This window comes from Ambystoma mexicanum, chromosome 6p, assembly GCF_040938575.1.
Source record: "Ambystoma mexicanum isolate Mex_15411 chromosome 6p, UKY_AmexF1_1, whole genome shotgun sequence".
NCBI lineage: Eukaryota > Metazoa > Chordata > Amphibia > Caudata > Ambystomatidae > Ambystoma > Ambystoma mexicanum.
The window spans coordinates 786,202,147-786,215,443 of NC_090935.1; the positions used below are offsets into that span (position 1 = coordinate 786,202,147).

General features: G+C 45.8%; 1 protein-coding gene across 13 annotated transcripts in view; it reads left to right on the plus strand.

The window, feature by feature from the left end:
• CAST (calpastatin) overlaps nucleotides 1-13,297 on the plus strand; it is a 757,786-nt gene that overhangs the window by 360,924 nt on the left and 383,565 nt on the right. For all 13 annotated transcript variants that reach the window (XM_069627659.1, XM_069627661.1, XM_069627656.1 and 10 more), the window contains one exon: nucleotides 4,134-4,184. In XM_069627659.1, coding sequence (XP_069483760.1) covers nucleotides 4,134-4,184 — 51 coding nt within the window. The remainder of the gene's footprint in view (nucleotides 1-4,133; nucleotides 4,185-13,297) is intronic.

A 13,297-nucleotide genomic window follows, 5' to 3' on the forward strand; every position in this document is an offset into this window, starting at 1 on the left:
CTCCAACTCCCTCAGGGTCCGTCGTTTTTCAAAGAAACTAGCTGGGGGTATATCTGTCTTCAGCTGGGCTTCCCTCTGGAACAGTCTCCCTGCCACTCTAAAACTTGAGGAGAACCATCTGCGGTTCCGGAAGCACCTCAAGATCTTCCTCTTTTCTTCTGCCTTCGCTCCCCTCTCCCCTGCTGATCTGTTCTCTCTTGGCACTGTGCACCTGGCCACCCTCTGTCCTCCGGGCCCAGGTACCTGCTCACCCTGCCACCCTCCCGCACTGCCTCCGGGCCACCTCTTGCACTGGGGTCTGTATCTGTACCCATACAGCCCCCCCTTTTTCTTCCTGCACTTATCAGACCTACCCTGTCTGCTGCCTTAAACCTAGCACTTGCAAATTGCTGGCTGCACTACCACTGTTTGTTTCCTTTATTATTTATTTATTATTTATCTGTTTCTCCTCTGCTTCGCACTTTCCACTTCTCCCCCCTTCCATGCACTTTTCCCCTCCCCCTCTCCCATGCACTTGCGCGTTCTCAATGTCACTGGGCCTAGTAAGATCGCTGTTTTGTTCTCCCTTGTTCCCCTCCCTTGCCTTGTCGTGCTCTGAAACACTTGTGTACAAGCACGATAGAAATAAAATATCAATATCAATATGCGGCTAGTAGTTTTGACCAGTGTGGCTGTATAAATATTCTTTAAAATGCACAATTTGCATCACATTTTATCAAAAAAACTCCCCCTTGGGCACTGTTCAAACAGTCTGTCACAAAGGAATGAATTGTCATTTGCAACTGTGGGCCACTTTTTCATTGGTGCCAGAGACAATTGTATAACCCAGTCACACACACTCATTCACACACACTCATTCACACTAGCACCCAGAACATTCACACTTCATTCTCATTCACATGCACACTCGCACCCATGTACGCCATTCACATTGCATTTATTCATACGCATGCACGTAGACTCCCCCCCCACATACATACACTTATACACACCTTCACATGCATGCATATCTACATGCATACAATCAGAGCCGGCCTTGTGGGGTGGGGGAGCCGGGCGACCGCCCAGGGTGCCGGGCCCCCCAGGGCGCCATTAGGCCACACCAGCTCGGGGCAGTCTTTCAAGGGCTCCCCCGAGCTGGCGTTGTGGGAGAAGGGGCAGCAGGTGGCCTTTTATTGTAAAATGTGCCCGCCGTGGGCACTTTTCATAAGAAAAGGCGCCATTAGCCCTGCACCACGCCAGCTCAGGGGAGTCTTTCAAGGACTCCCCCGAGCTGGCGTAGTGGCAGAAGGCGTGGCAGGCGCTTCATTGTCATTGAATGAACCCGCGGTGGCGGGCTCATTCAATGACAATGGGCTGCTGATGCGCCCTATTTAACCTCCTCGCTTGAGCGAGGAGGTTAAAAAAACAATAGCACATTTTTAAAAAGTGGCCCATCCTGGCCCTGCCCCCTTCCGCCCTGTCCCCTGTTCACCAGGGGCGCGCGGTGAGCGAGGGGGGAATTCCCCCAGGGCGCTGTTGCCCTTAAGGCCGGCCCTGCATACAATCTACACATACACACAAACAAAAATGCTTTTTTTCCCTTACCTGTTTCCCTCTGGACCCTCTCAGGCCCTTACCTGTGCACACCTCTGCATCTCACAGGCTATTTAGTTATACAAAGGAACGCTAATCATTGGAGTCGTGGCCAACTAAAAGTTGAGCCCCATAGTTGATCATTTAGCTTCCACATAGGGGTTCTATCCATAGCATCCCCTGAGCAGGCTTTTGTCCTCACCACGTTTGCTGACGCCCTAGTCATGGTAAGACTATTTCCCCACCTTGGAGAGGTGTGTATTTACTTACTTTTAAAGTTTAAAAGTACGTTTAAAAGTAAGTAAATACACCGCTCTCCGAGGTGACAAATCTGACCGCTTTTTGCCGTCTGAGCCCAGGCTGGGCCTCGAGCATATTGATGACTTCTGTTCCCTGGCCCATGCCTGGCACCGCCCATGCCCTGGAGAACTCATTTATCACGTATGGGTCACGTTGGACGCTATGGCTAGGAATGATTCGTTGGGTGCCTCCAAGGAGTGACTTTCACCTGTAAGAAATCCCTGCTGGCATATCTTTTGGGGAGAAGGCGTTGGCTCGGATTCAGGAGATTATGGACCTGACTAAGCACTGAACCTTTGCCCTTCATGTTGTTCACTGGTGAAGCACGTGACAGCCGAGTAGGAAAGCGTACAGCTTTCTTGGTTTCTCGCGACTTTAAAGCATTTCCATGGAGTCGGGTTCTCTGCGCGCGCGCTAGTGTACATGTGCCTGGCGTGGACACCCGGAGGTTGCGGGGTCTGAGCTGTCTTCCAGAGAGCAATGGTGAGTGTGTACCTTTCCTTGCCCGGGCACAGTTTCCTCCATGGACCAGTGCAGGCATCCTCTGCTCGCAAATAATTCAATTCAATTAGCATTTTCAGAAGGACTGTACACATATCCAAATAATTTCCATTTAAATAAGTTGTTCACTTTTTTAAAGGACATTTTAATTGTTTGCGAATGGTGAAATAACATACAAATAATCCAGAACTGCAGTATGCGTTTGGTAGGGTGGCCAGGTGTACCGGCTTTGCCAGGATTGTCCTGGAATTTAGACTCTGTTCCCTTCTCCTGAGAATGTTTATCATTGATCATTCCCATCCCGGGTTTCAGGATAGGTTGGGTGATTTCACAGAATCCCAGCTGTGACCGGTGAGTATGAATCTGTGAGTATGAATCTGTGATCCGATCTCCGGGCAAAGCACAATGCTCGTTTACCAATAATTCAACATAATCGTTATAAACCAAGCAAATGTAATGATTGTTTGTTAATATTAATTTAACATTGTCCCCAGATCTCCCGCCAAGCACTGACCTTTCGGTTAGCAGCCACGCGTATTAACAAATTGCGCCACCGAGGTTACTCTGGGAATGATTGCCTGGCTAGGCCTGGAGTAGCAATCCCAGCACAAGCGCTTTTGTGTTTCACTGGCTTTACGGTCGCTGCCAAATGTGCACAGTTTCTATTATGTAGGACGACCAGGCTCGGACTGGCCTATCTGGCAATGCCCGAATCAAAAAACACAAAATGCTAGTGTGGGCCAGTGTTTTTGGTCAAAGTGACCTATTTTTTTTTGGCCTTGTGGGCCAGTTTGAGAAGTTACTTCACCATGAGGCCTGTAGTTTTGATCAGTGTTACTGAATAAATATTCTTTAAAATGTACAATTTTCATCACATTTTATCAAAAACCTCCCCCTTGGGCACTACTAAAACATTCTGTCAGAAAAGGAAAGAATTGCAATTTGCACCTGAGAGGCACTTTTCATTGGTGCCCAAGACAATGTTATGCCCCAATCCGACACTGCCCGGATCCCTTACCCCATCGGTTTGCCACTACTGGAAGCTGTTGTCAATTTAATTTTATGTTGATAGCCTGCCCAGGGATTTTTTCGGACAGTCTGCTCACCCTAGAGTTAGGTAACCAAATGGGCAAGGTGCGATTGATGGCACCAGGAGCAGGATCCCAAAATATGCCCTCGCCACACTGTACACTATACCACTCTGAGGAGGGGAAGACTCTAGGAGCACCACACAATCCCTCCAGCAACAGGAAGGAAGGTTCAAACAATGGTGTTTAATGCTTGCAAGCAAATCACTTCACACACGTTCTGCTCAGTTGTATTTGAATTGTAAAAATTGTGTTTATTCAAAATGTTGACATTGTTTGAGAGCAGCCAAACGCTTCCTTTCCTGGACTAGAAATCCTGTGCTGAGGTTTCCACTCGGAATGACACATGCCTGCCTGCCTGCCTGCCTGATCTGAAGTCATAGTCGATTTTATAGCCGCAACAGGAGGGGGCATTGTCGGGTTATAGTAGTTGGGACACTTCTACATCTGGAAGATGGCTGACCCCTGTCTCCTCTGTGGTGTTAATATGCTGTAGCACACACCCTGTGATAAGAACTGTGTAGTGCTAGAGTGCATGTTCCTCTGTTTGCTTGAAGAGTTTTATGCACCGAGCTTAGCTGCCCGGGGAAAGCCCTGCGGCAAGAGGTGTGTAGCGAGGGATCTTTGTGTTCAGCCTTCACCAAACTCTCATTTCTACTTTTTGCACAGGGGGGATTATTTTCAAAAACCGAACCTGCGAAAACTACACAGCCTGCCAAGGTAAGCCGATTGCTGTGATGGAGTAATTAGACCAATGTTTGACATTTTATGACTGCAAAGAAAATCCTATTGCTGTGGTAGTAGAAGTGTTACATTTTCTTCTCTACCAAACTTTCCCTGTATTTGTGCATGTTACTTTTCCAAAGCTTATCTAAGGCTAGATTCAAGTGAGCCTGTCTTTAAATTCTGTTTGCAGGCTATACACCATTTCCCCCCAAAGGAGCCGTATACTGCCCCCTGGTGGATGCTGCTAAATAATGAGCCAGGGCCCCATTTAGCATGCCCGTTCTGCCCATGGATCCAGGCCTTCCATGCGTCCTTAGTGGGATGAGGGACCTGTAGGCCAGGGTGTAGGGCATCAGTGACAGCTGCTGGCATAGGCTAGGAGCACTAGTGTGCATTTAAGTGAATGGAGTTGGAAGGCTCACTGAACAGAGTAGGCACGTTCACAATGGGTTTCTGCAGAAAAGCCAGCCAGCCGGAGAGGCTCAGCCTCACAGCTGAGGCACTTTCCTATATTCGAGGTTGTGGGGGTAGCCTGCATGCTCTGCCAGGGAATCCCCGGGAGACTCGAAGCTTCCTCCTTATGTTCCAAGCAATACACTCAAACCCCAGTCATCTTGGTTTAACACATCCTTGCACCCTGGCTTTATATAATTACTGGGCCATGTGAACCTGCCACCAAAGGGAGATAACCGAATAGTGGATTCATTTTTCCCCACACTAAAAGCCCTCACTCTATGGTCCAACAATACTCCTACATGCGTGTATGCTCTGCCATGCCATGCCAGCGGTGTACCACTTCAGGGTTTTTTCTACCGGCATATTTGAGAGAAAATATTCCTTATGCTACTTCAGATATGTAATGGAGACTGACTTCTACTGGTGGCCTTGATCAGAGCACTGATGAATAAGCTCTTCATGTTAGTCATTGCATATTTGTTAATGTCGATGATGTATATTTTGTATATATGTATAATGGCTTGCACGTGGGTTCGCCTATTAGAGGAGGCCATTAGCAGCGATTAGAGTGGCTCTGAATTAGTGCTATTACTTCCTTTGATTGGTTAATATATTAAGCTCTTTTATCTCTGTCTACTTACTATCCATTGGAGTGTCTTCTTGATTTCTAGATGCTCGTCCATGAATCGAGCCGCCATTCCCGATTGCTTCTCTACCCATCCCAATGCAGCCTACCTAAGTGTGCAAGGCGAAGTCTTCTGCCACCGCCTCATCCATACTTGGGTTGTAACATTCAGCAGTGCACCTGCTCAACCTGCTTTATCCCCTGCAGACGCCTGTCTGATATTGCTGGCCTGCCTGCTGGGGTGTTGCACCTCCTAGGCTAGCAGACCGGGAGACCTACACGAGCAGTGCAGGCTCTGAGGCCCACACCCGCTACAACTCCGACCAGCCCTGCCCTCTATCCTCCCCTGTGCTGAGGAAACCACGACGATGGACACAAAAACAAAAAGGGAATGGCCCTGCAGCAGCCTCCGGACTCGCTGCTCCGAGACCCCTGCCCTGCTGAGCAATGTACCATACTGTTCCCCATTTCACCCAGTGCCCCTTGCTAAATTCCTTGCAATAAGAGATTTTGCAGGGCATGTGGCACACAATGGGTCATCGTTTGCATGGCAATGCTGCCATATTCGTTTGTGGAATGGTCCTTCTGTATAAGCATGTTCTAGCAAAAGCAACCCATGTTCTCCAGCACGATAGGATATATCCTTTGTCACAATGAGTAGAGCCGTTTCCTGGTCCTATAGCAGCAGTGGTCGAAGTGGGTGCGAGTGGTTGTGAGCGGTGTTCCTCTACTTTTTTTAATTATGTTTTTCTGTTCCTATACTTTTATTTTCCAAATAAACAGTTCCAGAATAGTTTGGTTTTACAATAAAAGTGTAGGAAGAATTTGAAATGTGCAATTGAGTGCACTGCACTAACGTTCCCTTAAACAGCAGGGACATTTGTTTAGGGGTTTGTATGATGCGTGGCGATGGTGTTTGTGGGGAGCGGCGACAGGCCAGCAGGGAACATGGTTCCACGACTTCTTTTCATACACTTCGACCACTGTATAGCATGGCTTGAAATTGCTGAGAGCTATTTAGCACCTGGTTAGCTTGGCACCAACAGCGACCAGGAACTACATTTGTCTCCACAAGTCTACTGGATCATATGAACATATCCGTATGACATTGGGGTCATTCTGACTTGGACGGTAAGGAATACCGGGCACCGGTAATCCCTTACTGCCCAATTCCGAGGTCCCTTAGCGGGAACCGTAAAGGACGTGTGGTCTGACCACACGTCCTTTACGGGTCCCGCTAAGGGACCAGGGCGCTAATAACGGGCCTGCTATTCGCAGGCCCGTTATTAGCGCCTTCCCCATTCCCATTGAGCCCTATAGGGGCTCAATGGGAATGGGGAATGGTTAGTTGAATGGGGACTTACTGGGGGCTCCAGGGTCGGAATGACCCGGTAAGTCCCCATTCAACCAGACCGGTGCCGGACCCGGTTTTGGAGGCAGCCATGGCGCAAATAGCGCCATGGCTACCTCCAAACTCGGAATGAAGCCCACTATCTCTGTTAGTTTAGTAATGTGTATGAAAGTGGATTAGGACACTTCCAAAAGACATTTAAAGTATATTGGGTCATATATAATTGGCAAAAAGATATAGGGCATCATTCCAAGTGTGGCGGTCCGGAAACAAGGGTGCCAGTAAGCTTACTGGCACCCTTGTTTCCGGACCGCCACACTTACGAGTCTTCCTGTAGGGGTTGTTGCTCCCGCCAGGGCCAGGCCTGCCGGTTGCAACGGCCTCTGCAGGCAGACTTTTCACAGAAGCACCGGCACCGTTAGCAACAGTGCTGGTGCTTTCGTCTCTCCACTCACATGGAGTCCTATGGGACTCAACGGGAATGGGGAGTTAGCGAATTTGGCACCTGACTTCCCATGGCGCCGGGATGCACCGGGAAGTCAGGGGGAAAATTCAGTGTTTCCGGTGGCACTGGCGGGTTACCTCGGATCGAGGCCCATAATGTCCATCTGATTTAGGGGTTACATTCCAAATGTGCTATATAAAAGCCCCTGGATCCTAGAGGTAGCTCCTGCTAATCAAATCCTTATGTTACGGCAAATTGTATGTTTTTAAGTTCAAATGTTCATTTTTTTTCACTTTAATTGTGCTTGTTCTCACAACGTAAAGCTCATTCTTTGACATAGATCATCATATTCACTGGTATAGTTGAGAGCAATTCAGGAAAGGAGAAAGGTTCCCATTAAATTCCCCAAAGACAAGACACATGTGGGTGCCCAAGATCACACATTTTGCACAAAATAGCACTCTCCCAGCAGAACAACACTGCTATGCGCATTTATTGCAATACTTTGTATATTTCTATTCATTGGGGGTAGCTATGCATTTTTAGTATACATTGAATGGGTATATTTCTATTCATTGGGGGTAGCTATGCATTTTTAGTATACATTGAATGGATTTAACTGTGAGGATTCTGGTTAGACTGCAATAAATAGGATTATTTATTTGCTTTGTGTAATTTTTTTTAAAAATGTAAAATTTAGGTTAGCCTCTATTCTCTATTGAAATGATTTTTGACTCCATTTCCCCCTTTTTTGTTTGGATAGTTGAACTCGGTGCTTCGCATAATTGAGTTTATTCCCTCCCACAGTTCTTATTTTCTTCTATAGTTTCTTTTCCCCTGGTGTGCTCTGGATCTGGTGTCCTAAACCTCCGGAACAGTCCAAGTTTTTCTTTGCATAAATTGTGTTTTGATCCTGTAACCTTTTGACTTTTTCTCTGACACGGTTGCGCTTTCACTCTCGCACATGTGAAATTATTTTCTGTCAATGTTGTCTTTTTCTGCAGCACAACTGAGCATATTTTGCCATTTTTAAGGATGGTATGTGTGGAACTATAACTGTTATGTATTAGTAACTTTTGCAACCTGCTCAGTCAGGAGTAAAAATTAGTCACCATAAACAAGCACACTGCCACAAAGCGTTACTCCATGGCAACACTCCTCTTTCCATCTTACTTTTCACACAAGGGAAACTGCAACCAAATGCAAATCACAATTTTTTATTTTTTTTAATTATCAATGTATGTATTTTACAACACTAAGCAGATACAATATACAGTCAAACAGGTCTTAATACGTCCTCCTCCTGCCCCCACAAACCCACACAAAAACCTAAAGAAAGTATAGCTAGTACATGTCCAGGAATCTACCCATATCTTCTAAAAAAACACAATTGTTTTGTTCCGATGATAAATCAATCTTTCCATGTCAGTCAATTTTAACATTTCGTCCATCCAAACATTCACTTCTGGAGACGATCCCGATTTCCATCCTCCTAATATCAGCTTTTTAGCCACTGAGGCACCTCTAAATAGCCATTTTCGTTGAGAAGTGCATAGATCATTCAGCAATTCGTTATCACCAGGAATTAATGTATTAAAATCGTAATCCAAGGTCAGTCATCAACACATTGTTAAAAATAATGCAGTCTCCTCCAGAAATCACTCACTCACACACACTCCCAAAACATGTGTGACAAGGTACCCAATCTGTGAACACAGCCCCAAAAGTCACGCTAAAAACACAAAATATTCACCATTTAAACACGTGTGCAGTGCCGCTGACCAGCACAGTGGTTTGTCAACGTGAAGACCACAGCTGGGCTGAATGGGTGGCCAACCTTTAAATTCCCTTTTATCCCCACTTTTAAATGACGCACACTAATGATAACCCAAGAGCCACGAGATCCGAGCTAGAAATGGAAAATTGAAACGGGTGTACCCTGCAAACCATGACAACTTTATCGTCACCTTTCTTATCGCACGTACCATGAAGTCACTCATCGCCCAGTTGTGACTCACTGACAAGTGTCATCGTCGAGCTGGCTCAACTCACCATCAAAAAATGATATCATCTGTTTCATGGTCTTCATCAACTCTAAAAGACAAAGTGAAACTCTGCAAGCTTAAGAGAGGCACTGGTGCATGATAGAAACAATATCAAAGCAGCAAAGACCACATGCATTAAGATGCAAATTGATAATGCGACCAACCGCCCAAAGAAAATGTAGGGGGTCATCAAGCATATAAAACCAATTCTCCAATACGCACAGCAAACCCAAGCCCCTTAGAGAAATACAACGTTTCTTTTCAGGTAACCGTCCCCTTCCATATGCTTACACTCCTTGCCCGCTACTAGCATGTTTAATGTTGTATGACAGGAATGTAATCCCTTCTCCTCTCTGTTACCTGCAAATGTCCATCAAATCCTCCCATGAACCCTCGTTATGAAATCTATAACCCGTATAGGCTGCGCTTGGCTGAAATGTATGCAGCATCCGAGTGTAAATAGGAGACTAACTCAATGGCCGGAAGCTTAGTAGGCTACTGTGCTTCTTACGAAAACAAAAAACTAATCCCTGCCAAGCCAAATAAACTAAGCACACTTTACCTCATGCCACGACTCATTCTAGAGAAGTGTACCTCCTAGCAACTCGAGCATACCCCACACGCCACAATACTCACGGAGCTATCACTCTGTACATCGTTCTGCATGGAGCGCTGAACCCTGCAACCCTCCTGCAGTAATGAAGACGCCCACCTACTCCTCTTCCCAGGCCTCTCGGCAACCTTAGATACCATTGACCACATGACGCCTAAACACCATGACAAATAATTTGGGCATGGATGCCTTGTGCTGTAATAATACACCCCTTGCCCTCACAACCTGGCCCAACTGGCCAGAATCAACAAATCAAAATGCTAGTGCAGGTCTATGCTGTGTGGGATTCCTCCAGACAGTACTACTTGACCACATTCTACCTTTTGAAAACAGAAATCCCCTACCTGATGAAGGGCATCGCTGCCCGAAACGCGTCGTACCACACACAAGAAGACATAATAGGACACACCAACTTGTCCCAAAGAAACTATCTTCTTGACAGTGATATCTCTCTCCGTTAAGGAATGCATTTGATTGTCATTGTAGATTGATGATGATTTCGCATAATAAGCAAAAATATGTTTGCTATTGAGATTAATATGTAAATGTTTTGAAGATTTGCCAACAAATTGTTATGTTCACCAATGAAATTGTTTGGTAGTTTTTTAATTTCTTAATTGATGACTATCCTATTGTTTTTGTGGAACTAACCCACTATTAAATATTGTATTTTGTTGAACACCTTTGCTTGTAATTGCTGTTGAATGTGATTTGGCAAGGTTTGCCAAAAGTGTGCGCAGGTCCTCTTCTTCAATCTCTAAAGAACCTTCTCTGTTAAACTTTGCTGTATTCCTGCCTGAGTGTACTTGGACACAGTCGCAGACTACATAACTCTGTAATGGGCCTCGAGGTGATCTCAGACACAAGCGCACTTTGCACAGCTCTATACAGTATTGAATATCTATACGCTGTCAAACACAGGCACACTGCACTGCCCTCCATTGTGCTTCTCTCCCTGTATGCTCCCAGTCACGTGCACAACGCACTGCCCTACATAGTGGTCTACATTGAGGTGCTATCAGAAGTGCAGTGCACCGCGCTACACAGGCGGTTCCATGCCATTTCTCCGACAGGCATTTTTACGACTGCCTTTTTAACGTTGACGTAATTATGAAAATGTCATTGATGTATTTTTTGGGGGTCGGGGGCTCCCTCATCTCCACCTATATTTAAGTATTCACGACCCGCCCCAAACTCTTATCTGCCCTTTCCCACCTCCCCCCCAAATTTCGATGACATTTTCTTAATTAATCCACATTAAAAAGGCAGACGTAAAAATGCCTATTGATGAAACGACGGAATACCACACAGGCAAGCGCCTTGAATTGCTTAAAATGGAGAACACCATAACAGCTCCCAAAGCGCAATTTACTCTGCTATATTTGGATCTGCACTAGATATCCCAGTGACAGATGCAGTGTTCCATACCACACTCTATACACGGGTACCACAGAGACTCCAAATGCGGTTTTTGTCCCAGGATTTGGCATGTAGGAGCACAGGCACCCAACAAGTTGAAGAAACCCATGGTGCCAGAGCAGCCACCTGAGGACAGAGGGATGTACAACATTTACCACAACAAATACCGTCTCTTATCAGCAAATAATATCCAGTTATTTTGGATAGGTAAAAAATCGGCTTTGATCATGGCTCCCTGCCAATCCCGCTCTTGCTGTAATGATTTGCAGTCCTACTTTTGGGATAAAATATCTAGGATCCCTAACAGCATTAATCTTGTGCATTCTGCCTCCTCTCGGAGCCCAAAGTCTGTATGCTCAGGACACACGAGTTCCTCGCTAACTAACTTGAATGCTCTCCATAAACAAGACCAGTTTGAATTACAGCTTGTTTCGGTTTGTGAAGGAATAGCAGTCCTGGCTAGTCTAAAACCGACAAGTTGTCCTAGAGACCCTTGTCCTGCGAAAGTCATCAAAAATGATGCGGATCTACCAGTGCCATGGATTTATAAGATCTTCAATGTCTTTTTTCAGAGACAGCACTGTTCTAGACATTCTCAAGAAAGCCTGGGTTACGTCATTATTAAAATAAATGTACCCATGACCCTCTGGACTGTGCAAGCTCTCGTCCCATTACCAACTCGCCCTTTTTGTTAAAAGGTCTAGATGATGCTGCCGCTATTCAGCTATAGGCCTATTTCCAACGCTACCTACCCATCCCCAATCCTGGAAAGCTTTGCTATTAAAGGAATTATCAAGCACGTGGAATAAAAGGAAATAACGGACCAATCCCAGGTAGGGTTCAGACCAATGAGCGGAGCAGAATTAGCACTTCTTACCTTCTGGGATGACCAGAAAATCAATGAATACCAGGGGCGTTGCTAGGGGGTGGCTAAGAGGGCTGTAGCCCCTGATCTTTTGGTTGTAGCCCCGGATAGAATCTCAGGAGCTACAGCCAAAAGACTAGCTAGCCCCCAACCCCAACCGTTCCGACATCAGCTTAGCCCCGGGTCTTTTCCAGACCTAGCAACTCCCCTGATGAATACAATAACGTATTCTCTGCACTTGTTCTCCTGGACGTATCGCCAGCTTTTGACAAGATTGCCCACGCAACCTTACTGAAGGGCCTGCAAGAATCTGGCATTCGCAACACTGTACCACGATGGAAAGAATTGTGCTTCACAGACGGAACAAACAACCTATTTATCCCCATTAACGTCAGCAACAGGAACCCTGAGATGTGGCATCTCACAAGGATGAAGTCTCTCCCCAATTATTTTCAACATGCACATTGTATTCCCCCTCCCATGAAACTAATTAAAAAAACAAAATGTAACATGCAGAGGACACCCAATTCATTTTCCGGCGGATACAGACACAAACAACTCCCTCACTTGCTACCTCAACGAGATAAACTTCTGAATGACCAACAACAAACTGAAACTAAATCCAAACGAAATCATGATTGGCCCACACAGCAGCAATGGAACACACGCAGCACTTCCCTGGCCCATAAAAATGGAAAGCAGACTGGAAACGTCAACAATGCAAATAAATCTTTGCATTCTCATTGAGTGCTGGTTCGCACTAGTACCACAAGCCAACGCAATAGTACAGAAATGCTTCCACCACCAGGCTCAATCAGATGCATCCTTCCATACCTTAGCTTGCCAAATGGGACCAGGACGCAACATCTGCACTCGCCACCAGCTATTGGTTAGCGATATGACTTTCGGTGAGTAAGAAATGGTGTTCTGTTTGTATGTATTGCAATTCGTACATTTTTTTTAGGTCTCTTTCCCCATTAACAGTTTCTTCATGCAGTTTTCTTCTTTGCCTCTTTCACCGATTTTTCTTTTCTTTTTATATATATATATATATATGTGTGTCTATGTTTGTGTGTGTGTGTGGGGGATAGATGGTTGGAGGGTGGCGGGGTCAGGAGGGTGGGGAGTTAGAGATGGCATGGAGGGGAACTTGCCCATTTAATACAAATCTAGAATGTGGTGAAAACAATGAAGAAAAGTGCACTAAGAAAGTGGAAACGAGAAAGTGACCATGAAAAATGCACATAGAACCATATGTATCGAATTGAGGTGGCAAGTGACTTTTTTT